The sequence below is a fragment of the Brassica napus genome, chromosome A1 (genome assembly GCF_020379485.1).
Source record: "Brassica napus cultivar Da-Ae chromosome A1, Da-Ae, whole genome shotgun sequence".
Classification (NCBI taxonomy): Eukaryota; Viridiplantae; Streptophyta; class Magnoliopsida; order Brassicales; family Brassicaceae; genus Brassica; species Brassica napus.
The window spans coordinates 28,822,811-28,847,255 of record NC_063434.1 but is presented as its reverse complement, the minus strand read 5'-3'; the positions used below and the strand labels follow the sequence as shown (position 1 = coordinate 28,847,255).

Here is a 24,445-nt window from a genome sequence, read left to right as displayed (position 1 = left end):
TAAGAAACATGAGTGCACAACAAGGGTTCAGAATACATCTACTTTTTCATGTAAAAGATGATGACGGCAGTAGCTATTGCAAACCCACTACCAGAATAAAGAACAAGGTTACGGAACACCTTCTGGGTCTCATTGATATGTGTTGAAATGTGATCTTCAATTGCCTTCAAAGTTTCATTTATTGACCCAGAAGACCGAGAAACCTCTAATGCAGCAAGCTGAGCATTAGCTCGACGTAGAGCGATCGTCAAAGCCTTGATTTCTTCAGCCTGGGTAAGGATTTTCTCCCTTGCCTCCAAAAGACTTTGCTTCTGCCAACGACATGATTTGTCCTTGTCATGCCAAACCACAAAACCATGTTCATCGCATTTGTAAAATCGCCTTCCAGGATTCTCTTCAGTCCACGCCATTGTCAAGGCAGTCGGTTGTGAACAGTGGCAAGGTGGACCTTCATTGTTTGGAGTTGAACCAATTGACGCCGAGGAAGTCTGACTATACGCCATGATTGTTTGCTGTTAAGAAGGAGACGATGCAGAACGGAATGATTTACAGTTCAGTTTTTATGTCTCTCATGGAAGGTTCGAGTACATAAGACGTGTAGCATTTTGGGCCAGTTGTTTAACTTTAAAAATATAAATTATGTGGATTAAAAACGAACAACAATTCATTTACTTACCGGTCGAACGAAGCTGGTAACCCGACATCAAATTTTCATTAGTTGGTAACCAATTCTATGGTAAACCAAACCGATTGAAGATAATAAGTGTAATATTTTAATTTAAAATTAGTAATATCATTAGTGTGTCAGAGATATTATCATCATGATATCCTACCCTAATCATGAATAGTGACACCTACGTATAGGTAGCTGGCTGCATTTAATGCTATGTTCCTTAAGGTTGTAAAGCTGTATTACTGTAACTATCTATCCCCATTTGGCTATAAATTAAGACTCCCATCATCACCAACTTAGTAAGAAAAGCAAACGTCCTTTTCCGTTTTGTCTTACAGATTCCGGATAATCACCTGTGGGAACAGCTTTAAAGGTACATGGCTGGTCTCCAGCTAGGGTTTTGTATTTTTGTAAAGCTAAACAGTTAAAATATCAGAAAGTTTTCAGTTTTGACCTTGTGTACTTTTAAAAATGATCCGACCTTACGATATCTTGTTATTTTTTACAGATGGGAACGTTTGTGAGAATTGTTCATGGTGTTTGGGAAAAGACCTTGACCGGGGAGTGGAGGTTTGATGAAAATCCATCTTTGGAAGGAGAGACTGTGTTAATCAAACCCGAGGACTCTTACGAAGGTTTGGTGGAGATGATTCGTATAAGGCTTACTCTAGGAGTCCTCACTCCCGTCGCCTTAACATATCAGCTCCCGGATTGGATGCTCCTTCCTGAAGGTTCAAGGACCCCACCGATTACTTTGTCAGCCGATAAAGATGTCGAGACCATGCTTAGTGTGAGGGAGTATATGACAGAACCGGTTATGTATGTGACTAGCGGACCTGAGCTAGTTGCTAAATACCAGTTTCTTTGTCGAACCCCCTTCAAAATAGGAGAGAACAGTTTCCTAGGAGAGGGAGTAACCGAAGAACAGCATTATCATGCCATAAAAGGTATGTATTTTTGTAGTAGCAAACGTTATAGTTTTGTTTAAAACAACAGAGCAACCGTCTAGCATATGGCTTAACTAAATAATAATGTTCTAATTTTCTTTTGGTTGACAGAACTCGTGGGGGGGCACCCCATTGTTTGTAGCAAGACTATGTTGGAGATGTTGTTCAATGAACCCCAGTTGCTCATCGTCTATCGTGTCTCTCTTGAGATAGAGATGGTTTATGCGCCATCTAATGAAGCTAGGGAGGAATTTCCCCGCCTAACTGTTGATGATATGATCGCAATAGTGGAAGGGGAACCCTTGTCTACGGAAGAGGAAAGGAACAATGTGCCAAACGAAGAGGGTATTATATTCTAAAACTCTTTAATATTTAACTTAGCCATAGACAGGAAAGTTAACGTAACATATATCTTACTGCTTACATATGAACTATTAAACATTGACCGTTAGAGTTAAGAAATATTAATATTCACATAAACATGTAGTGTTAGTAGTTGATGTTTAAACGTTGATGGTTAGAGTCCCCACTTTTTGTTATGTGTTTAGTTCTTTCACCAAAACTAGTCTAATCTCCAGCTATTATATTAAACCGTCAAGAACAAAGCTGTTTGGAGTTGAAAATTATGATTTTGACACGTATTTTTTATAACTCGTAGTTTTGCACGGCGAACCAATGGATCTTGAGCAGCTCCAACCTACAATTCCTAATATCCAAGCTCCGAACATACAAGGCCAATTGACGCCACTGGAGGTCGAACCTCTTAGTCAAATACCTCGCTTCCCACCTACATGGGAAGAAGAACATGAGGAAGAGGCTTATTGGGAGGAAATGTTGGATGCTGAACGTCACTTTGCAATCAATGTCCCGCCAGCACCGCGTCCAACTAATGGTGTGTTAGGCCTTCCAATAGGTCCAAATCTGAGGGTCACTTCACCACCAACACCCACGAGTGTTCTGATTGTTGATGATGATGAAGCGTCTTACACTGCTTCTTCAGACGCTCTAAATGACAGCGAGAATAACCTTGTGTTACCTCCACCAATACCAAACTCTGAAAATGTCATTAACCTCTCGGAAGCAGTCGGGCAAGGTTGTAGTAATCATAAATACGAAAATATTATATATGGCGTCAAAATATATCTAAATAAATATTATTAAATCCGTAGTTGTCTTGGAACATGCAGGAGAGGATTCGGACGCTATACAGAATGGAATAACCGCACCATTAACTCAGCATGCCATTGGTGGACCACCTACTGCCAATCCCAACAACGGCGGGCCAAGTCTCGATCTCACACTTGGTATTGGAAACACCGGCCACAGTGCCGCTGAAGCAACCATCGAAATCGAGGACTCTGAATCTGATGTCGACGGGGACAGTGGTGGGTTTGGGTCTGATCCCTTCTTTTAAAATCCTTAAAATAAATAAGTTGTGGAACGGTATGTAAAATATCAGTATGGGGTGATCCTTTTTGTGTATCAAAATATCCGGATCGTTGCAATATCAACTATGTATGGGGCCTTTTGTATGTAAAATATCAATGTAAAATAGGTTTGCTCTATTATAAGTTCCGTGCAACTAAATTTCAAAGCACAAATCCCTCTGTAGGAAACATAACTCTTGCACCAGACGATCTATTTGAAGGAATGGTGTTTAAAAACAAAGGACACTTCAAACAACATATGGCACTCTATGCTTTGCGCAATAAATTCAGGTTCAAAAACACACGTTCATCACCAGACGTAATGGTGATGAATTGCATGAGTGGAACATGCCAGTGGCGAGTATATGCAACGAAGATGAAAAATGTGGAGAACTATGAAGTCCGAAAAGCCAAATTACATCATACATGTTCCGTTGATGATCGTGTTGGTAATTCAGCTACTAACCTTATCTAACATTTTCCTTTGTTCGTTCACTAATCCGGTTCCGAAAAGAAAAGTTTTGATAGTAAAAATGAGTCAGTATAAAAGACAATTAATTCCCAAAAAATTACGTTAATATGAATATTAACTTTGACTTTTACCATACATGTTCCGTTGATGATCGTCAATCTCTGTATCTTATATATTCACAAAAATAAAACCAGGCTAGGAAAAGGAGAAAGAAAAGTAAAAAGTGTGTTATTTTGCCAACTTGTTGCTGAAAAAACTTGTGGAGACTAACGTCAGTCCATGGATCATCTATGTTTTCACTTTTTTTCTCTCACATTCTATGCATCTCTAATATCATAACTTAAAGCTTAACGGATGTTTCAAGATGATCAAATGGATAATCAATTTGTATGCCATCTTCTAAACTTCAATATCTTAACTAGAAGTTAAAATTGCACTCCTAACTCATAAGTTGTCTTGTTATATTGAATTTTTTTTTTAAAAGACAAGAAAAAAAACCTAAAACATTTCATCAATTTACCATACATGTTCCTTTGAATTTTCACTCCAGTTATGCTTTAGAATATGAAGATATTAACGTCAATAACTGTAACGACTTTCTTATTGCAGGTTATGAACGACAAGCCACACATGGTGTCATTGGAGAGGTGATGAGGTCCAGATATGCTGGAAATAGTGGTCCACCAAGGCCTAATGAAATTATTCAAGTAATGTTGGGTGATCACAATGTTAACATCTCCTATTGGAAAGCTTGGCGTTCGAGAGAGGTTGCACTCGATTATGCTAAAGGCTCTTCAGGTGAATCATATAAGCTGCTTCCGGATTATCTCCAAAGACTCGTTGTTGCAAACCCAGGAACAATTACTCATATGGAGACACAATTCGAAGCAGGATTTGGGCATAGGTTCAAGTACATGTTTTTAGCTCTTGCTGCTTCGGTTAATGGATTCAAACGCATGCGTAGTGTCATTATAATCGATGGCACACATTTGCGAGGTAAGTATGGTGGATGTTTAATGACCGCATCAGCCCAAGATGGTAACTATCAAGTTTTTCCTCTAGCCATTGGAATTGTTGATAGTGAAAATGACAAGGCATGGGAGTGGTTTTTCAAGATGCTCTTGCATTTCATCCCAAACAAAGAGGAAACTGTATTTGTTTCGGATAGGCACGCGTCTATTTACTACGGGATATCAAAGGTTAGTAATTTGTTTGCATACTTTAATTATACCAAAGGAAATCATTATACGGAAGAAACGAAATATTATATAATAAAGCATTAGCTCTACGTTGTATGACATGTGATGTTAGCAATGAATAATATAAGCTCATGGTTCTTGCGGGGGACGTGCAGGTTTATCCAGAAGCCCAACATTGTGCATGCATATTACATTTGAAACGTAACATACGTACCTATTTCAAGAACAAGCATCTTTCTTACCTAGTTGGTAAAGCAGCACGGGCATATCGGCTTCCAGAATTCTACGCCGTTTTCAACGAAATAAAGATGATAAATGCATCTTGCGCAGAATACCTAATAGACATTGGGTTTGAACATTGGACGCGTGTGCATTTTACTGGAAATCGATACGACGTTATGACTAGCAACATTGCCGAGAGTTGGAACTCCGTTCTTCGTGAAGCAAGGGAGTATCCTATAATGGCATTGGTTGAATATATTAGATCAAAACTGATGACTTGGTTTTCAGAAAGACGTAATGTTACGGACAATGGAAGTGGCCGTTTCACCCCACGTGTGCTAGAGATAGTAGCTGGAAATTTTGAGCAAAGCGGAGGGATGCTTGCAACTAAGATAAATAGTTTGGAATACGAAGTGCGGGACAAAGAAGGAGCATCGTTCCACGTCAATCTTTCAACTAGCAGTTGCACTTGTAATGTCTTCCAAACACTACTTATACCATGTCCACACGCTATTTCAGCTGCAATCAAAGCAAAAGTGAGGGTGGAAACACTTGTTTCTGAAGTTTACAGTTTAGAGTGTCTTGCGTCAGCTTACAAAGATGATATATTTCCCATCAGCAAGATCAATACCGAACAGAATCAGCAAAGCGGAGCAGGTAATTTGGATATCCTCCCGCCAGCAACCAAACGACCACCAGGCCGTCCCCGTAAGAGCAGGATACTATCAACCGGCGAAATAAGGGTATCCATGCTTTAGTAGATCATTTATGTTCCCATTGAACTATTGACTGATGAATTTTTTTTTCCAGATGAAAGCTCCAAGAAAGAAACATGTTTGTAGCCGGTGCAAAGGAAGTGGACACAATCGGGCTACATGTAAAGCTGCGATATAAAAAACTTATGAAGTGAAGAGATGTTGGCATTTCTCGGATGATGAAGGTGTTGGAAAGGCAAGGTGGACTGCTGCTAGGCAGAAATCATAATAAATAAAGTTTGTAAAATAGTTTCTACAAATGGATGGAGGCAGGATATTATTAAGCCCGAGATTGTAATATAAATAAGAATGCCAATGTTTGTTATAAATTACAAATACTCGCTTGTCTATCACCACAAAATATATTAAGAGAAGTGGATAATATTGTCTTGAAAACTAAACTATACGTTCACCAAAAAGTAAACATTACAAATCTGGTCTTCCTATTACAATAGTAGTAAATTCGATAACGGATTTATGTAACATAGGAAAAGAGGTATGCCACTATAACTTAGACTGAACTACTAATATAATTGTTATGGTTATACCGAATTAACTTCCTATAGTTTAATAAAATGCCGGTTTATGCAAACCGATTCCCCTATTTATCACATCTTACATACACTAGCGTATTATAGTGACTATACATGTTACACTTAAACCGGCTATAATCCACTATATCTAATATACTATTACTAATATACTATTACCACAAGTATGAGAGTTATTGTTTAGCGACAAGATCCTTATACACAATGATTGCCTATTACAACCCATGCAATAGAAAGTTAATTCGGTAAACTAGTGCTTATAATACAATATCCATTACAGTAAACCCGTAACGTAGAGAGTCTGAATCCAAATAGTACAAACGATAACCATACAACATAGCACAACCTTATTATACATGAACTAGAACATATCTTCACACTCAAAAGCCATAACCGCAGCACTCCTACCTGCTTCCACAAGAACATCAGTATTGATATTCTTGCATGCTTCAAGACCGTAAACAGCATGGGTGGACATCAATAGCACAGCCATCAGCCCAGTGTCGGCTGGATTTTGGGTTTGAGCAAAATCTTTGGGACGCTCAACAGCAAAACGCTTTGGTTCATCAGTTCCACTTACTTGCATAGAGAGTCTGAGAAGATACGGCAACATAACCAAGTGAGGTTGTAGATGTTTCTCCATAATTGCATCAGTGAACAAGGAGGTATTGCTATCTAGAACTGTTATTTTCCCACGATTGTGATCCACACATATACCTACCCAATGTTTCTTCCCCACATTTAGTGGAAAGTAATACCGGGTAGGCTGGAGGAATGAATCTTCCCTTGTTGTAAATATTTTAACCACTCCTCTGGGGAAAATGTAGGCATTTTTTTTCCTACTCTTACGAAACTTGGGATATGTCTTTGTGATTGCGGAGGCATATGTATTGTCAAGAAATACATCCCTGTGCTGAGTATGTGCAGTAAATTGTTGTTGAACAGTATATTGCACAAGCCGTATAAGTATGTCAACAACCTGCGAAAAACACACGGTTATATACAAATTATTGTTTTAAATATTGTAACAGACCGTAAAGAATTAGTTAATGTCAGAAAGTGAAAACAATGGTTAACCTTTGAGGTGAGAAACTTCGATCTCTCTGCAATTAGTAGAATATCTTTTCCTAACACCGAGACTCCACTGACTTTATAAACACTGATCGCACAACTTAAAAACAAATGTTTAATACACTAGTTATTTTCCTTAAGAGTAAGTACTCTAAGAAAGAGTGAGAAATATTGGAATTACTTACAAATGTCGGTTTACTCTCTGTAAAAGTCGTTCATACTTCCTATCGATCTGATTTCGTTCATGACTTGAAAATATGAAGTTTTGGGATTTCTTCACACGTGACCCAATCTCCGGACCACATTCGTAATCCGCCAAAAGTGCATGAGGAACACACTTTTGTCTTTTGCTTTTCCGATACTGATGTCGTACTTCAATGTTATCAACAGCCTTGACAATAGACTCAGGCTGATGACACACAGACTCCTTGAAAGTAATACCATGATTCCCATTCAACGCCTCTTCTTGCGTTAAACCCAGAGAAAAAGAAGGCATATCCATGGCTGGTCCCTGTACCCTGTTCTCTTCCTCCTTTACAGAATAAGAATAAAGAACATGAAATTGTAATGCATCACTTTGTAGATATAATTGACAAATATATATTTCGGAAAAATATAAAGACAATCAGACCAATGGTTGATTGATTTCAACTGCCCGTTGATGATTCTGGCTATGAGCTGAAAGTGCAAAACTGTCATTAACGTTATCACCTCCAGCTTCAAAATATAAACCTTCCTCATTATATTTTGGACTGGGATTCTCCCCCTACAAACGGAAAAAAAAAAGAAAACGAAGAACACATCTCCCCAATTCAGCATGCTAGGAGACTCCCTTGCAACATTTAAAATTGGTATAGAATAAAATTAACCTGGCATAAACGCGGCGAATTTGGGGGAGTGGAGTACGAACTTAGATTACCAAGAATGTTACGGATAGTTTGATCATTTGCTTCTCTAACTGGACTCGAATTTGAATCCGGCACAATGCCATTTTGTCTAACCGCTGTATTTGTTAGGTTCTCTTCAATCATTGCTGGAGCAGCACCTTCTACTTTAGTCAACGCAGTAACCAAATGCCTAACCGACTCTAGCATTTCTTCTTTTAACTTCCCAAAAACAGAGTGAACAAGTCCAACCAAAGATCCCTCTATTGAATCTACCCTCCTACAAGCTTGCATGATATTCCCGTCCATAGTTTGAAACTCTGGTTTCATTTTCTCAATAACAAGGGAAGCAATGTAACCTGGATCGTTTGAAGTGTTTAGGACAGGCAGTTTCTTCGATTTCTTAGCCTTCGATGTCAGATTATCGGTTTCTCTCATGCGATCTACATCTAACTTACTCAGCCCACCAACAAACATGGACTTCGTGAACTGAAAGTTTGTATTGATGAGATATACCATGTTGTTAACCTTTTCATCATCTTCCTCGTCAGACCAGACCAAATTTGACTCGTCTATGGGTCTCAATGGGTCTTCATCAATTATACTTCTAACAAAAACCTGGAACACACAATACGTAGGCTGAGTCTTTAACTAATTCTAGCAAACATTGCATTTTAGAACAAAGATAACTGAGCCGGATATAAATCGTAAAACCGGATATAAATCGCAAAAACAAATTCAATGGACTTCAAACTATTTTTAGTTCCCAAAAAAACCACTCCAAAAGACCATGACTTGTTCGTAAAAAAATGTATAGTTTATGCAAATTTCTTACATCAGTTTGCTTGTCAACGTTTCTTGCGTGACCAGGACTAAGCGTCTTTCTCTTTGATTTCTCACACATACCATCATATTCTTCGTCGCTGTCTCCTTCGGAATCAGAACACGTTTCCTGGACAACTTCAGTAAGAGAGGGGACGGCCTCAACCATCACAAGCTGCAAGGCAAGTGCAAATCCTTTAACAGCAATGGTATTTTGTGACAGAGAAACCTCGTCTCTCTCTTTAATACTTCCCATAAGCATGTCGAAAGCAAGTCTTCCCCATGGGTAAGAAAAAAATTCATCCAGATCTTCAATAGCCTCAGCATGTTCTCTACAAATTTTCATCTTCATGTTTGTTGGGAGAAGAACAGAAGATAATATCGCCAAGCATGCGTATTTGATACGCACAACCCGATCTGCAACTGTACGCCTCGTAAGCAACTTGATCACAGAAGCCACTGTAGCTACCTCAGCTTTTCCAAAAAGGGAAGGCCAGTATGGTTTTTCGGAAATAGTTTCTTTGAGCTTCATCTTTGATTTCATTGGAAACTTTCCACATGGTAGACCGGTCACAATCGCAAATTCTCTAAGGGAAAACCGTATTGGTTTACCAGCAAAACGGAACCAAGCTTCATGTTTTTTTTTCGTTTTCAACTGCCTCGATAGTATGAATCTGGCGAATCTCCCGGAAAAAACTGGTTTGTCCACAATCTCCAGAATTTTCCCAAACGCAGATCTCCGTATAATCTGTACTTCCTCCTCTTCTAATGCATTAAAGATGCGATTAATGGCTCCGGATGAGAGATAGGTGAGAACACGCACGCCGACTGGTTCTTCTCCAACTGCAAACATCATCTCAGGGATCGGTCTGACGGGTTGTTCTTCCGGTGGATCAGAACAATCAACTAGCCTGACAGAAACCATATTTTCTCGTTTGCGTCTTCGATGTATTTATTTTTGTTGGTATTCTTTCTTCTCAGCTGCAATTTCGTCTCCTTCGTATACGCTTAAATAACCAGATGAAAGAGAAAGTTCTGTAATTAAAAAGCTGAGAAATTTTTATGATCAATTTAATTTCACCTATTGCCAACTGATTCTTATCTTTAGCTGCGTGAAGTACACGAGGTTGACGTGAAAGTGATCCTTATGTACTTTTATTGCTACTTCTACTAGGACCTATAGAATAGGTTAGCTGTCCGCAATAGGGTTGTGAGATATAGTCTATAGGGGTATTTTGGGACATATGCACCAAGTCAACAGTGACGAAAAGCCACTATGCCAATTCCCTAAATAATCTTCTGTCCGTTGATATCGGACGCAATTACTCTTAAAAGATTCATTAATTTCAATAATTAAAAATTTAAAAACTGAGAAGGAAAAAGGATTAAGCCAAAACATAATAGTAGTATAAGAGAGAGAGAGCCCTACGCTTCTAAAATCACACACTTGCGTATTTTTTTTTTTGCTCATTCCCCTTTCTCGCCCCCTTCTTCCTCCTCCTCGTAGTTTCAAATCCCAATCCTCTCCTCTGCTGATTCATCACTCTCCTATTCGTATAGGCACCGAGACCTTCTAGGTCTGGTCCCAGATTCGATTCACAGAAGCGACAAAGAGCGACGTAAGTTTGTTAAGAGGATGGTAGGCGGCGGTGGTGGTGGTGGTGGCGCTAGGGTTTCGATTCCGGCGAAGACTCGGAAGACGATTCAGACGATCAAGGAGATCACTGCTGGGAACTACAGTGAGGAGGAGATTCACGCAATGCTCCTCGAATGCAATATGAATCCCGATGAGGCTACTCAGCGCCTTCTTCTTCAGGGTATGTAATGATCTTTTAATCCTTGTATTCGATTCGTTCGATTAACGGATCCGCGATGTAATTTTAGGTTTTCGATTTGGGGGTTTTTGTTTTTTTTTTCTTGTCTTAAACTTAGGTTTTAGCTTCTGATTTGTCTTTCTCTTATGTTCGGTAGTAAAAGTTGTCTTTGTGATTTTGTTTTATATCCGTTTTTCCACAAAAAAAAGTTTAGGATTTGATTTAGAATATGCGTGAGAATCAATTTATATCCACTAGTGGTGTGTGTGTGAAAGGTTACTTAGCTTCTAAGAGCATCTCCAACCCACCTCTATTTCTACCTCTATAATAGCATTTAGAGGTAAAATCACTCCAACCCATCTCTATTTTTGCCTCTAAAATAGAGATTGCTATTTTCTCCTCTATTTATAGAGGAAGAAATAGCATTCCTCTATATTTTGCTCTATATGTAGAGATCTCTATTTTAGAGAAATACATTGGAGTAAAACCCAACTCTATTATAGAGTTCCTCTATTTTAGAGGTAAAAATAGAGAAATACATTAGAGATGGTCTAAGTGAAAATTATCTGAGTGCTTTGTCTGAGGGGGGACTACTTGTAGATGTTGAATCTATTGCTTAGAAATTCACATGTCCATGGACTTGTTTTCTGCGCTCTTTGAAAAAAAGTTTTAAACCCATGTCTCTGGATCTATCAGTGCAACTCTGGTTATTTTTATTTTGTTTAGCTTTTTGTTGTCAAGTCAGATCTTGTGGTATTGCATTGGGATTTTAGAATGGTTCATATAAGTCAATGCGTGTGTATGAATATCATGTAGTTTGGGGACGGTTTCTAGGATTGGTTGATACTATGCTCTGAACTAATTTGGAAAATTGTTCGTGATTCTGCAGATCCATTCCTTGAGGTTAAGAAGAAGCGTGATAAGAGAAAAGAGGTTGGTGGTTTTTGCACTTCTTATGGTCTATTTCATTAAACATCATATTTTGTGACATGGTGATTGACTATGTTATTAAATGCAACAGAACCTTACCAACAAGGATTCTGTTGAACCACAATGGAGATCTGGTGGCCCAGGCCGTGGTGGCAGGGGTGGTCGGGTGAATTTCTCTTCTCGTCATTCATCACATGGTAAACACCAAAATGTTACATCTCTTAATATACAGCATTAGTTTTCTTTGTAAGGTGGTTTACTTGCGGTCTTAATCCTGTTTGTTATATATACTTAAAACTTATTCTTGCTTATTTTCCTCCGAGGACATGTTGCACGTGTTTATAACTTGGATTTAGTGTGCCCAGTCGAAGCATGTGCTATAGAAAGTTCCCTAGTGGCTGTCCATACTCTGTTTCTTTCTGAAAAGTTCAGTCGTTGATAAAGTCTCTGTTGTGAATGTTTACTTTCTAATCAGATGGTGCCGGTTCAAAGAATTCTTTCAGAAAAGAAAACGGTCCAAAGCAGGTCACCGATCCATCAGCTTCAACCTCCCAAGAAACAAAAACTAAAGACAATGCAGTGTCAAGGTGATTCTCATCCTATAGCACAAATCCCTATTATGTATCATTTTTCTTTATTCTGTATGACATTAGTAGGAGTAGGCCTTTTTTCTTCCAGCATGAATATACCGTGTAGATGAACTTTCTCATGATCTTTGTTTTATTAACAGCCATTCAGCTGTGATGGATAAAACTTCTGATGTTCATCATCCTTCCAACCGACCAGCTCGTTCAGGCCAAGGCAAAGCTACTGGATCTTCAGTCCCCTCAAACAGCATTGAATCAAGCAAAAATCGTCTAGCATTGGGCGTTAATGAGCAGAAGTCGGCTGGTTCTTTGCCACTCCCTCGTCCATCCTCCTCTGAGGTTCGATTCACTCCCAAATCTGTTGGCGAGCAAACAGTGCATGAACAACACATGGGAGAAAGCAAGTTCCATAACAGAGCTCGTGGGGTTGTGAAGACCGCCGTGAACGACGCTTATGTTCCGAGGCCTGCTTCATCTCATAGCAACAGCACGGGTAGCCGGCCTTCTTCTAACTACAGTAACCGGTCGCATCAGACCGTTGCTCAAAGAGGTAACTATGATTCATTTATGTAAATAAGGAAGTGAAACACTTTTTTGTCTTCCATAGTTCTTCTTTATTTGTTTTTAATTTGCATTGGCAATCTTCTGACACCACCATCATGGATGCTTCGTTTCTAGGTAAGGAATGGAAACCGAAGCCAGTGAACCATAACACCACTCAGGGCTCTGTCGCATCAGCTACAACCGAAACTCTTGTAGTTCCTACTGAAGCCAGCGAAAAATCTGTTGAAGATGTTGTCCCTTCTGCAGAGGGTACATCTAGATTGGAGAGGCAGCTTGAAGACTTGCAGATCCAACGTCAGCATGTTATTATTCCAAACCACATCCTTGTTCCAGAGGCTGAACGAACCAAGTTTAGCTTTGGAAGCTTTGATGCTGGCTTTTCAATAACATCAACTTCAGTAGCTTTTCCAGAGACTGAGAAAATATCTGCACCTCTCTCTCAGAATTCGCCGGAAGTTGAAGAAAGGTTTGAAGAGGAGGAATTGAGGTATCCACTTTTCTCTACTTCGTCAATTATTATTATTGCATCTGAGCGACTAAATATTCTCAGTTTAGAGTGATTAGAAGTTGGAAATAGTTGTAAATAATGGATTAGTGTAGTTCGCTAGGTATATTTTTGCATGATGTAGGCTGCCAGTTGATCTAATAGTGTCAGTGGCTAGGCTAATTGGGTTTTGTATTTAGAAACAACTCTCTTTCCTGCTTGTAGCTCTTAAGTTTGAAACAGAAACCAGTTTTTAATCATTTGTAGGTATTAAATTTTCTTCACTTTGATGTCTTGAACTATGACTGTATGCAGCATACGACCAGTGTCTAAAATGTTTTTTTTTTCTTTTTAATGCATTCAGTCACCCAACTGTCATTTCGACTGAAAAGGAGGAGGACAATAATGTTTACTCAGAGTCGCCTTCACAAGTTCCAAATGATATGGCTGGTGAAGGTATTACCGCAACAAATGCAGCTCCAGAGTATGATGTCTCCAAGCAAGAGAATATGTTGGAGTCCGAAAGCAATCAAAACTCTTTTGACCACGTTCCGAGTAATATCACCGGGCTCGCTCCTCCAGCTCCTGGGAGCCAGCTTCCACAATTTGAGAATGCTGACCCTCAAGCACGTGATGCCCTTCGTATTCCCAATTTTGTGGTAATGCTCCAAATTTGATACTCCCTCCGTTTTTTATTATAAGTCGTTTTGAAGCTATGCACATAGATTAAGAAAATCATTAATTTCTTATATTTTCGAAACAAAAACATCATTAATTATTTACCTAACCACAATTTAACCAATAGAAAAATAGAAGATATATTATCATTGGTCAGACAGCATTAATTACTAATAAATGTTACATAAAAAACCGAAAACGACATATAATTTGGAACAAAAAAGTTTATCTAAAACGACTTATATTAAAAAACGGAGGGAGTATCTTTTAAGCTACCATATGCTTGATCGATTTTTATATTTTCAATTTAAATAACATTTGCTTTTGTTGCTTGAAGGTCCAGCAGCCATTTGATACAGCGAGTTACTATGCTCAGTTCTACCGCCCAGGCCTTGACAGTGATGGCCGTGTTTCTCCCTTTGCTGCGTCCAAATTCAATGGGAATGTTACAGGGTTGCCTCCTCATTCATCTCAAACCATGCAAGAGGTTAGAGCAATTTTTTTGGGTTATTTGTTTATTATATAATACATTCCACGCCTTGCGATTTTGGCCTAAACGTTGTTCTGAGATTTTTACGTTTATCATCGCATTAGTCTTCCAACATCAGTAGCATTAGTGGTAAAATTTAACATACCAGCCACTTGAATGCATTATGAAACATTTTACAAACATATAACATCAGTTTTCTGTGTCTAAAATGTTTAAACATGTTGATTTGCAGGGTGGAAACAATTTGGTGATGTCGACAGCTAGTCCAACTCCATTGGCAACTCAGGCTGCTGGGCTGATGCAGAGCTCTTTACCTGTCACGCAGCAGCCTGTTCCTGTTTTCCGTCCCCCGGGATTACACATGTCGCATTATCCACCAAACTACATGCCATATGGACACTACTTCTCCCCGTTCTATCCACCTCTCCCGACAATGCACCCGTTCTTGAGCAACGGTGCATTTCCCCAGCAACCTCAGGCGAGCGGTGTATATCATACTCCTCCACCCCCTGGAGCTGCTGCACCAGGAGGCAAATACACACTTCCTCATTACAAGCCCGGGACTAACGCAGGAAACTTGGCTCATGTTGGTATGCCTGGTGGTTACGGACCATCGTATGGTTCCTTCCCAGCAGGGTATAATCCCTCCTCTGCTGCTTCAGCTGGGAATTCAAATTCCAATGAGGATCTCAGCACATTGCAGTTGAAGGAAAACAACGGCTACAACACAACAGGGCAACAGGTAATGTCTATTCCCTTTCCCTCTTTAAACCCAATCCGGTTAAAGGATTACTCAAAGTTTCCTGGGGTTTTGCAGAGTGAAGCATTGCCTGTATGGATTGCTGGACCAGGAAGAGATGTGCCAAGCTCTTTCTACGGTTTACAGCACCATGGGCAACACGTGACTTACGCTCCAGCACAAGCTGGTCACGTGGCATTCCCAGGGATGTATCATCCAGGACAAGCAGTGACAGCACCAGGAGGAGTTCATCATCCGCTCTTACAACAGTCTCAAGGTGGTGTCGCTGGAGGTGAAATGGTTGCACCTGGGCCTAACGTTTTCCAACAGCCTCAACAGACACAGATGAATTGGCCAAGTAATTACTGAAACAGGGAGTACAAAAGAAAAGTAAAAGAAGATTTTGAGGGTTCAGGAAGATATGGTGCAGGTTTCGTTGACTTGCGTGTTTGTGTGTGCCATTTAACAAATTACCGAAGAGATGAAAAGCTTTGAAGCATGAAGGGATTGACAGAGAATGATCATAAGAGGATAGGGGGAAGGTATTATTATTTTTTTATGAATCAAAGTGTTTTTGGTGTTTCTATATCTTTTTTGTTTCTTATGGTTTTTAGCAAAAAAATTACTTTCTTAGTTTTGAGAAGAGGTTGTTCTTAGCTCTCTTTATAAGTTTCTGAGCTAAAGCCTAAGAACTTTGCTGCCTGCCTGAGTCTGTATCTGAAGACTCTTCGTTCTTTTCTTGGCCTTTTGGTCAATGTTTTCATATCCGGGCCAGCAATCAAATTTGGACAAACTTTCTTCATCTTGGCTCAACTTGTCTATTCGAGGTTCCTGAAATTTTTTCTTTATATTTGAATTCGAAAATATGAGAAAACTAAAAACAATGTATGACCTTTTGATGTTAATAATGGGTTTCAAGAAAATTCGAATGTAAAAGTTATCTTCAAAGCTACCAAGGGGAGACTTCAAAGTTACAATCAATTCAATAAAGAGTTGGACGCTAAGCAACGTTAAGCTTGATCAAGTCAATTAGTTAGAGAGGACTTAACGTGGTAACAAACTTTGTCTTCTTGAGGCAAACTGTTCAATAACTGTCTGAAAGATTCTAGATAATGTCTTTAATTTACAAGAATGCTGCCGAGAGCAAAACAGAAAAGCATTTATGAGCAGCATACATACAAATGGAAAAGAAAGGCGTATACAATCATATTGTTTATTTATTTACCCTAAATCTCCCTGCCAAGAACAAAACTCATGGAACTCTGATCTGTGTAATGCCTGTAGCAGCAAGGAATGATCCCTCTGAACAAGAATGAAGCTTCTGAGGCCAAAAAAAAACTGACTGAATCCCAATAAAGAATGATTGCTTAAACCATCAGTTTAGTGTCTTATCATACCAGAGTAAATAGTCTTGTTTTTCACAGTTTGCAAGATTCTGACTTCAGAACTCTCTCCATAAGTCACATAACCTTTTCCCTAGTATCTACTAAAGGTTTACCTTTCATAGAGAATCATTCAGTAGCTTCTGGTTGGAGTGAGTGGGTCATAGTCATAAGCTTCACCAGCTTTGATAAATCTCCCCTTTACACGCCTTCTCACATCAGCTCTTGCTTTCCGAGAAGCATACCTCACTGTCTTATCAAACCTATAGCAAATAAAAAAAATCAACAGTGTCTCATTGTGGCATGCATTGGATTTTGCAATAGAGAGTACGGTGCACTTACTTGCGAGCCTTCTTCTTTTCCTTGTAACGCATAACCGCGTTATTACGAGTAACTGAATGTGAGAAAGCATTATTATCCTGTGATGTTTGAGGATACCATGGTGGATCCCCCAAGAGCTGCATGGAAGATGATGCACCACATTCTTGAAAATCTCCAGCACAACTTTCTCCGGTGACTCCAGAGAAAGATATGTTGGAATGTGCTGGCTTCGATGTGTAGCAAATTATTGGCTCGGTTTTAGAACTCATGAATGAATCATTGCTCTCAGCTGGTTGCACTGAGTTCCCTCCCTGGATTAAAATTAAAACAAAATCATCATTAGAATCACATAAAGATGCAAAAAGAAAATGCAAAAAAGATATATACCTCAGGAGCTGCTTGATGTTTCTGGAAAAGACTATCGATTCCACATTGTCCAAAGAGATGTCCTGAGGAGTTAAAGGCAGTACCGAAGAGCTCTTCATAGTTCTCAAGTGCCAAGTCAACTTCATCCATACCCAAGTTATCATAAAAGTCATCTTCACACACTCCAATATCCTTCAAACCATAAACACACAATAAACTCGAATTTAGTAACAAGATGATAACACCATGGATGCAACACAAGTAAGATGTTGTTTTAGTTTTTTTTTCACAGAAATTAAAAAAAGTTATATATTCAATTTTGTTCTGATTTGACTATCTAAATGAGCATTTATAGTCTTTTATTTTAATTTAATTAGAGAAAAAAGGTAAATCCGTGGAAAAGAATTGATTGAATTGATAAAATTACATTTATTTTTCAAGGAAATTTTATTATATAATGATACTTAATTTGAAACGGAGGGAGTATTACCTTAGCAAATGGTGAGTTTGCATGTGCTGCATAACTGGTTTCAAGCCTTGAAGAGGAGCCAACGATGACATCTTTCTTATCCTCATTACAGTTTTGGTTGGTCTGACCATCATCGTCTATATTCATCATACCAATTTCTTGTTCACAAACGGATTGTCCAGCTAAGTCCGAGCAAAAAGACCATATAGAGGCGAGCTCCGAGCTTGAAGGGCAACCAGAATAGCAACTTATGCTTTGTCTCTTGTGATGACTTGACAAAGAATTAGAATTGTTGTTGTTGTTGTGGCCTGACCAGTCACAGTTTTGACAGAGTGAAACCCTTTCTTCAACACACCTAACTGTAGCAGGATGTGCATTGCATCTCTCGCAGACAAGTGTCCTAGAATGTCGTTTGGACAATGCATTAGCTGAATGAATACTCCGGTCACAGGAGAGGCAGAGACACGCAGCATCGGATCGACAGTACACCATTGATCTTTGTTCACCACAGAAGTCACACATGTAACCCATCTTCTATTACTCTGACCAAATCCAACTTCTGCTGTAAAAAAAGTCAAATATATATATTAAAACATATCTGCATACAGGTTGTGATTTCTATAAACAGGTGGAAACTTCATAACAAAAGGAGAAGCATAAAAACGGAAATAAATCTATTTAATGAGATTTACTATAACAAATCAGTACACAAATCAGAGATTATAACCAACAAAAGAAAATAATAAACAAGTAAATATAACATCAACTTTAGCTTCAAACCCCAGATCAGTAAATCTACAGTACTTTTGTTTGACATAGTTCAAAATTCAATAATTGCAAGATTTTTTTCTATAGTGATCACAATTATCATAATCATCCTCATCCTAACAAGCTTAAAACTCAATAATCAAAAAGAAAACATGAAAAAATGGAAGATCCGCCCCTTCATAGAGAAGACCCTTCACTAAAAGAAGAAGGATCTTTAATTCGTAGAACTAAAAAGACAGAGAGAAGAGGAAAACAACTCACAGTTTATAAGAAAGATCGTCTGAACTATCTTCTCAGGCTGAACCAATAAAGTTTCGAGACAAACAGACAGAAATCCTTAGAACACAGAGCCGATTATTCCACAATATTTCTTCTTCAGCTTCTATCTCTCTCTCTCTCTCTCTCTCTTTGGAAACAAAAGAAAAAAACGCAAGGAAAGAAAAATGAAGGGATAGACAACGGGTGGGTGTGTGACATGTAGGCTGCTTGCTTGTGACATAATCTGATTATTATCAAAAAGTGCCTAATTTTAATTATAATTAATTTCTTTAGTTTAAAAAGTACAATAAAAGGTTTGTGTAAGGTATGGTGGGTCCCTGTCGTATTTATAGTGAAAGCAAGAAATTCTTTATGGTCCGGACAGATATTATTAAAGGAAGGGATAATAGTAGAAAAAGGAGTTTATGTTCTGTCATAAGACTGCGCGTACTGAAAACAATGCACTCGTGACTCGCGACTTGGAATTCACCAAGTGGCGCTTCTGTACCATAATGGATTCTCAAGCGTTCGCTTTTTCGATGCGTTTCGACGAATCAGAATGCTTCTTTAAAAGTTTCAGATATACTACTAGTAGTACTTTTTTTTTTGGACAAACTAGTAGTAGTACTATTGTTTTGCCTTTTTAATCAGAAAGTCGCAATAATGAATGATATCTCTCTCCTTTGCTTTGACCTTACAAAAACTAAAATATCTTTTTCGGTCGGCGTAGTAGTATAAAATATCTTTTGGTTCGAAAAAAAACGAAAGATATTTTCTTGACGGGAAAGAAAGGGGGAAACTAACAAATATCTGCCAAATTAGATACGTATGTATAACGACGAGACCATATAGATAATTAATTAATTATTGTCATGTAACTGTGCACAATATTTAAATATAAATAGTACTAGTAGATTTTATTCACCAATGTAACAAATATTCGCTTCTGCAATGATGATGATAGATCGATCTCTTTTGTCCTTTTCTTCTTTATTCTATTGTTCACCGGTTCACTAAACCCTTTTTTTTTTTTTGCCATCTAATAGGTTTATTAAGGGACAAAGCCCAACAGGAAATCCCACATACATTACCAAAAAAAAACAAACACAAAAGGATAGAAAACTAAATGGGTTTTAAGCCCAACCCACGAAACCGGCCCAAATCATTAACCGGATCAGCGCCTCCATTACCCGGCGCGATAAGCCCAACATCAGCACCCCAAGCCCACAAGACCTCACACACACACGTGTCGATTAATTATCAAGGCCAAACACACGTGTTGAACTCCTCACCGATGAGGAACACGTGTTTCACCGACACCTCTACCTTTCACTTCTTCGAACATCGTCACCAGAGCCATCACCGGCGTTACATCGAAGTATCACCGGAATAGAAACTCCGTGGCACAAATCCATCGTCTTCCACGAAGAGCATCATCGACCAATCGAGATCTCATCCAAGGAAGAACCCAAACTCCGATCCAGTCAAGATCTCAAACACCAACCCAATCGAGATCTTCTTACTTGCCTTGATTTCGTGTATCGGAGAGCATACAATCGACCCAGTCGAGATCTTCTCCGACTCCCAGAGAATCAAAGCTTTAAACCCATTGATTGCATCACAAAGGAAAATAAACTTCTATTGTCGACGGCGCAGAGCTTCTGAAGCCTCTACCTCCCCGAGATCAAAAGCCGACGACGACAAGGCTGAAAGAGCCTCTGTCTCCCGGAATCAAAACATTTGGTAGAACACCAGAGAAAGCTTCGTCTAATCTCATCTCCGTTAAGAAACGAAGAGAGAGAAAGAAAAGTCTCGGGCTCCGCCTGAGTGAATTTTAAAAAAAAGGTGAACTCACCGGTTCACTAAACCCATTTCTTTTACGAATAATCGAATATATGAATAAATTAAGATAAAAGAGTTTTACTTATTGCCGAAATCCATAGTCGATGATCCCATTTGACTCGCATAAAAAAATTTGAAGGATTAAAAGAAAAAAAAAGAAGCAAAACGTGAACAGACAATAAAAAATGGTTGAATGATTTTTTTAGTTGATGAATTTCTCTGCAACTTTAAAAAAAAAAATTAGAAAACAATTGTTACAGAAGTGTCCTAAATTCTAAATCACACTCTAAAATATACCTAACTCTATGTTTCAAATGCTCAATATCTTTCCTTTCTTATTCTATTCATTTTTGCTCGGTAAGCATTATAAGAAATAAAGCTGAGTAAAACTTGGTTAAGCTTTACGGTTAGTGTTTAGTCAAAACGGATGTAAAGTTAGCTTATATTACTAAGCATGACCCATAACTGTATATTTGTTAATACAACTTGAAAATACAAAATCGACGATAATGGAAGCAAAAAGGAGAGAAAAAGAGCTAAAGATAAGACGCACTGAGAGATTGGGCAAAAATAACAAGTTGAATATGATGCTGGAATGTTAGTTAGATAAGATTCTAGGACGATCCGAACTTCCGAAGTCTCGTACAAAAACATCGTATTCTTATTCCTCGAATATAAAACCACCGGCTTATATTAGAGGCAGCTGATGACACTTCACTTATTTTTCTTAAGATAACATTAATTATCTTATTAATTCTTCACTAGTGCCTTTCTATGAACTTAACACCAACTTTTTTGTTATTTCTTTATTATATGCCTCTCCCACCAATCACGACTTAAAACATCAATAATACTACTCTCTCCGTTTTGTTAATATAAATTGTTTTAGAATCGTGCACACAAATTAAGAAAATCAATAATTTCTTACATTTTCTAAACAAAAACATCACTAATTATTTACTTAACCATAAATCAACCAATAATAAAATAGAAGGTACAATAATATAACATTAACTTTTAATAAATTTTATATAAAAAATCAAAAACGTCATATAATTTAAAACATAAAAATTTCTCTAAAACGACTCATATTAAAAAAAAATGGATGGAGTATTAAATATCCTATTCCTAGGAGGACATCATTAGCTGTGTGACATAAGGAGATTATCTCATGAGTTGACCTAACCTAACCTTTTATACCAGAATCCCAAAAAGCTCTTTCAAATCTTTGAGGTTTCAATATTTGGTAGAAAAGAACCGCACAAAAAAAAGGAAGTGGAACTATTTCTCATAGAAAGATCCTAAGAGACATGGGTTTTGACTCAGCTGAGCAAAAGAGTCTTTTTTTTTTGTTTGAACGGCTGAGCAAAAGAGTTTTAACAAAAAGCTACAATAAAGAGCCAGGTCTTGGCAGTAATGGGTCATATTATTGTAAGGTTTTTCTAATTACGTTAATGGACCGAACTGACTATAAATATAGCGTCCCATAATACTGGTGGACTTGTATTTTTTTTTCCTGGTGGAATTTTTACATTATCAAGTAATCAAATCAAGTATCATATAAATAATTTAGATACCAATTTTTATTCGTAGTTTGATTAGACTAAAATTAAATAAAAAAAATGGATGACATATATAAATTTTTGTATGTACTATTTTTACAATTCATAATTTATGTAATATATTATTTTGTATAAAAACTAGAGCTTATGGGTTTATAGAAATGATAACACTAATTCAAGTTTTAGTTTTATTTAGGAGAAAATTAATAAAAAGGTGCATTTACATTTTCTAAGATAAATAATTTTGATATTATTATGTAATATATTCATACTGACTCAAAGTAAAAAAAAAATTAATTATGTCAAATCCTATAGTCTAGACTCAGATGAAATATTTCCCTACTTGATATATCGACTTAAGTTTATGAATTCATCCTACTTTTGGTTCCTTTATAAAAAAAATGTTTAATTGATATTTTGAATTTTGAAAAAACCCCCATTCTATAATCCAAAATCTTAAAAACAAATTCGAACCAAATTAATCGGGAGAAAAAGAGACTGAAAAAAAAGAAAAAAAAAGTGAGAAGTAATTTATATGGTGGACCAAAAAACAAGGAGTATGTATTTGACATATTGTTAATTATTCGTAAATCGACAATGTGGAGCAGTTATGTGTTAAGTGGTGTACAAATGATTCTCTTTATTTAGCTCACTCGATCGAGATCTCCTTAGTTTCAGCATCATCTTTCACTCTCTCACTCGCAAACACACCAATACGAAGCATAATAGTGGAATAAGAAAAAGAAAGTGGAAGTTAGGGATGAGAGATTACCTTCCAAAATACTTGAACGCCTTTCTCTTGGCATTTGCCACTTTCGCTGTTGTATTTGCCATTTTCATTGCAAAGGATCCAAATACATCTCACCATCTTTATTTCTCAACATCATCTTCTTCACTATGGACCTCTTCCTTTTCCTCCGCCTTCATCACGGTATATATGTCCATCTTTATTCCTTTTCATCCACATTTTGATTGTAATAAATGTTTAAAACTTCGGTTTAATTGTTTGTGTTATGTTTCTATAGACAAAGAGATTTTGTCTATAAATTTTTAACATAGAGCTATGAATTTGGAAAAACTACTACTACATCATATAAATACAAAAGCAAATGGAAACGGAAAAAACTCTCTCGACCAGGGATGGTTCTAGATATAAACTAATGAAACATTAGCTTAATTTGTACTCCAAAATTTTATAGAACTATATATTATACATAATTCGTGTAAAGCAGCCTAGTTGTCGAAATTTCTTTTTATTAAGATTAACCATAAAACGTTTATAGTCTCAACTTCAGATCCAATCCTGATTTTTACTTGTCTAACTAACCATTTTATGTTTGAAGTAGCAAATGCGGTAACTTCCTTTACCAAAAACACCACGTTAAAGTAGATGCATGCACATGCAAATAATCAGTGTCTAATGTGAGTAACATATAGTGAATATAAATAATTATGTTTTGCTTTTGTATATTGAAGGAAAAAAGGAAGAGGAACGGATCAAATCCAGGTTCTTTATCCTGGAAAAGAGACAAGAAAGTAGAAGCGGAATTAGCAACCGCGAGGGCGTTGATCAGAGAAGCCCAACTAAATCCTAATTCTACAACATCATCTCCTCTAAGAGATGAAGACTATGTTCCTCATGGCGAGATTTATCGGAACCCTTATGCATTTCATCGGTAAAAATTGTATCCTATGCGTTTATGTTTGTCACAGAAGTTACCTATATTAACATCTTTCATTGTGGCAGAAGCTATCTTCTTATGGAGAAGATGTTTAAGATATACGTTTATGAAGAAGGAGATCCACCAATTTTTCACTATGGTCTTTGTAAAGACATATACTCCATGGAAGGATTGTTGCTAAACTTTATGGAAAACGATGTTCTTACATATCGGACCCGAGATCCCGACAAGGCTCATGTCTACTTCTTACCTTTTAGTGTTGTCATGATTCTTCACCACCTCTTCGATCCCGTTGTTCGAGACAAGGCTGTCTTGGAACGTGTCATCGTCGACTATGTTCAGATTATTTCCGAGAAATATCCGTATTGGAACACAAGCGATGGTTTTGATCACTTCATGTTGTCTTGCCATGACTGGGTAAGTTGTTCTTGTGTTTATTTGGTTAGTGTCTGGTTAAAAATATTTGGTCACAATCAAAGTCGTTCA

At 37.7% G+C, this 24,445-nt stretch overlaps 5 protein-coding genes across 8 annotated transcripts in view; 2 read left to right on the top strand and 3 right to left on the bottom strand.

The window, feature by feature from the left end:
• Window positions 1–38: 38 nt before the first annotated feature.
• LOC111213624 lies at window positions 39–503 on the bottom strand. The gene has a single exon (XM_022715414.2). The coding sequence runs from the start codon at window positions 501–503 to the stop codon at window positions 39–41; it is 465 nt and encodes a 154-aa protein (XP_022571135.2).
• A 6,104-nt stretch (window positions 504–6,607) lies between these two features.
• Window positions 6,608–9,948, bottom strand: LOC125579196. The gene is made up of 6 exons (XM_048742987.1): window positions 9,037–9,948; window positions 8,187–8,819; window positions 7,949–8,083; window positions 7,503–7,849; window positions 7,324–7,405; window positions 6,608–7,225 (listed from the first exon to the last, which is right to left on the bottom strand). Exons 1-6 carry the CDS (start codon window positions 9,946–9,948, stop codon window positions 6,608–6,610), a joined length of 2,727 nt encoding a protein of 908 aa, XP_048598944.1.
• Window positions 9,949–10,458: 510 nt separating this feature from the next.
• On the top strand, window positions 10,459–16,111 carry LOC125587588 (GBF-interacting protein 1-like). The gene is made up of 10 exons (XM_048758388.1): window positions 10,459–10,840; window positions 11,727–11,770; window positions 11,859–11,964; window positions 12,243–12,354; window positions 12,498–12,904; window positions 13,033–13,405; window positions 13,767–14,061; window positions 14,418–14,567; window positions 14,803–15,312; window positions 15,388–16,111. Exons 1-10 carry the CDS (start codon window positions 10,660–10,662, stop codon window positions 15,676–15,678), a joined length of 2,469 nt encoding a protein of 822 aa, XP_048614345.1. The 5' UTR covers window positions 10,459–10,659; the 3' UTR covers window positions 15,679–16,111.
• Window positions 16,112–16,397: 286 nt separating this feature from the next.
• LOC106427941 (zinc finger protein CONSTANS-LIKE 9) lies at window positions 16,398–19,085 on the bottom strand. 4 transcript variants are annotated; one of them, XR_001285562.3, is made up of 6 exons: window positions 18,877–19,085; window positions 17,869–18,409; window positions 17,400–17,570; window positions 17,034–17,323; window positions 16,707–16,954; window positions 16,398–16,630 (listed from the first exon to the last, which is right to left on the bottom strand). XR_001285562.3 is itself a non-coding variant. In XM_013868664.3 (6 exons), exons 2-5 carry the CDS (start codon window positions 18,376–18,378, stop codon window positions 16,825–16,827), a joined length of 1,101 nt encoding a protein of 366 aa, XP_013724118.2. In that variant the 5' UTR covers window positions 18,379–18,409; window positions 18,877–19,085; the 3' UTR covers window positions 16,398–16,630; window positions 16,808–16,824. The 4 variants fall into 4 exon arrangements, 3 of the variants coding, with proteins under 3 accessions (XP_013724118.2, XP_013724116.2, XP_013724117.2); XM_013868664.3 differs by having other exon boundaries at window positions 16,808–16,954; XM_013868662.3 differs by having other exon boundaries at window positions 16,398–16,954.
• A 3,496-nt stretch (window positions 19,086–22,581) lies between these two features.
• LOC125579188 (probable glycosyltransferase At3g07620) overlaps window positions 22,582–24,445 on the top strand; it is a 2,330-nt gene continuing 466 nt past the window's right edge. The window contains exons 1-3 of the mRNA XM_048742955.1: window positions 22,582–23,208; window positions 23,754–23,953; window positions 24,025–24,376. Coding sequence (XP_048598912.1) covers window positions 23,038–23,208; window positions 23,754–23,953; window positions 24,025–24,376 — 723 coding nt within the window. The 5' untranslated portion in view covers window positions 22,582–23,037. The remainder of the gene's footprint in view (window positions 23,209–23,753; window positions 23,954–24,024; window positions 24,377–24,445) is intronic.

What these genes read in the sequence shown, in the direction of transcription:
- LOC125579196 (XM_048742987.1), bottom strand. Translation starts at nt 9,948, where the DNA reads ATGGTTTCTGTCAGGCTAGTTGATTGTTCTGATCCACCGGAAGAACAA. An exon ending in TTGAAATCAATCAACCATTG is followed by an intron (nt 7,850 to 7,948) that starts GTCTGATTGTCT and finishes TATTCTGTAAAG; the next exon opens with GAGGAAGAGAACAGGGTACA. An exon ending in CGAAGTTTCTCACCTCAAAG is followed by an intron (nt 7,226 to 7,323) that starts GTTAACCATTGT and finishes TGTTTTTCGCAG; the next exon opens with GTTGTTGACATACTTATACG.
- LOC125587588 (XM_048758388.1), top strand. Translation starts at nt 10,660, where the DNA reads ATGGTAGGCGGCGGTGGTGGTGGTGGTGGCGCTAGGGTTTCGATTCCG. An exon ending in TTCTCGTCATTCATCACATG is followed by an intron (nt 11,965 to 12,242) that starts GTAAACACCAAA and finishes CTTTCTAATCAG; the next exon opens with ATGGTGCCGGTTCAAAGAAT. An exon ending in AAAGACAATGCAGTGTCAAG is followed by an intron (nt 12,355 to 12,497) that starts GTGATTCTCATC and finishes TTTTATTAACAG; the next exon opens with CCATTCAGCTGTGATGGATA.
- LOC106427941 (XM_013868662.3), bottom strand. Translation starts at nt 18,378, where the DNA reads ATGGGTTACATGTGTGACTTCTGTGGTGAACAAAGATCAATGGTGTAC. An exon ending in CAAACTCACCATTTGCTAAG is followed by an intron (nt 17,571 to 17,868) that starts GTAATACTCCCT and finishes TATGGTTTGAAG; the next exon opens with GATATTGGAGTGTGTGAAGA. An exon ending in AACATCAAGCAGCTCCTGAG is followed by an intron (nt 17,324 to 17,399) that starts GTATATATCTTT and finishes ATTTTAATCCAG; the next exon opens with GGAGGGAACTCAGTGCAACC.
- LOC111213624 (XM_022715414.2), bottom strand. Translation starts at nt 503, where the DNA reads ATGGCGTATAGTCAGACTTCCTCGGCGTCAATTGGTTCAACTCCAAAC.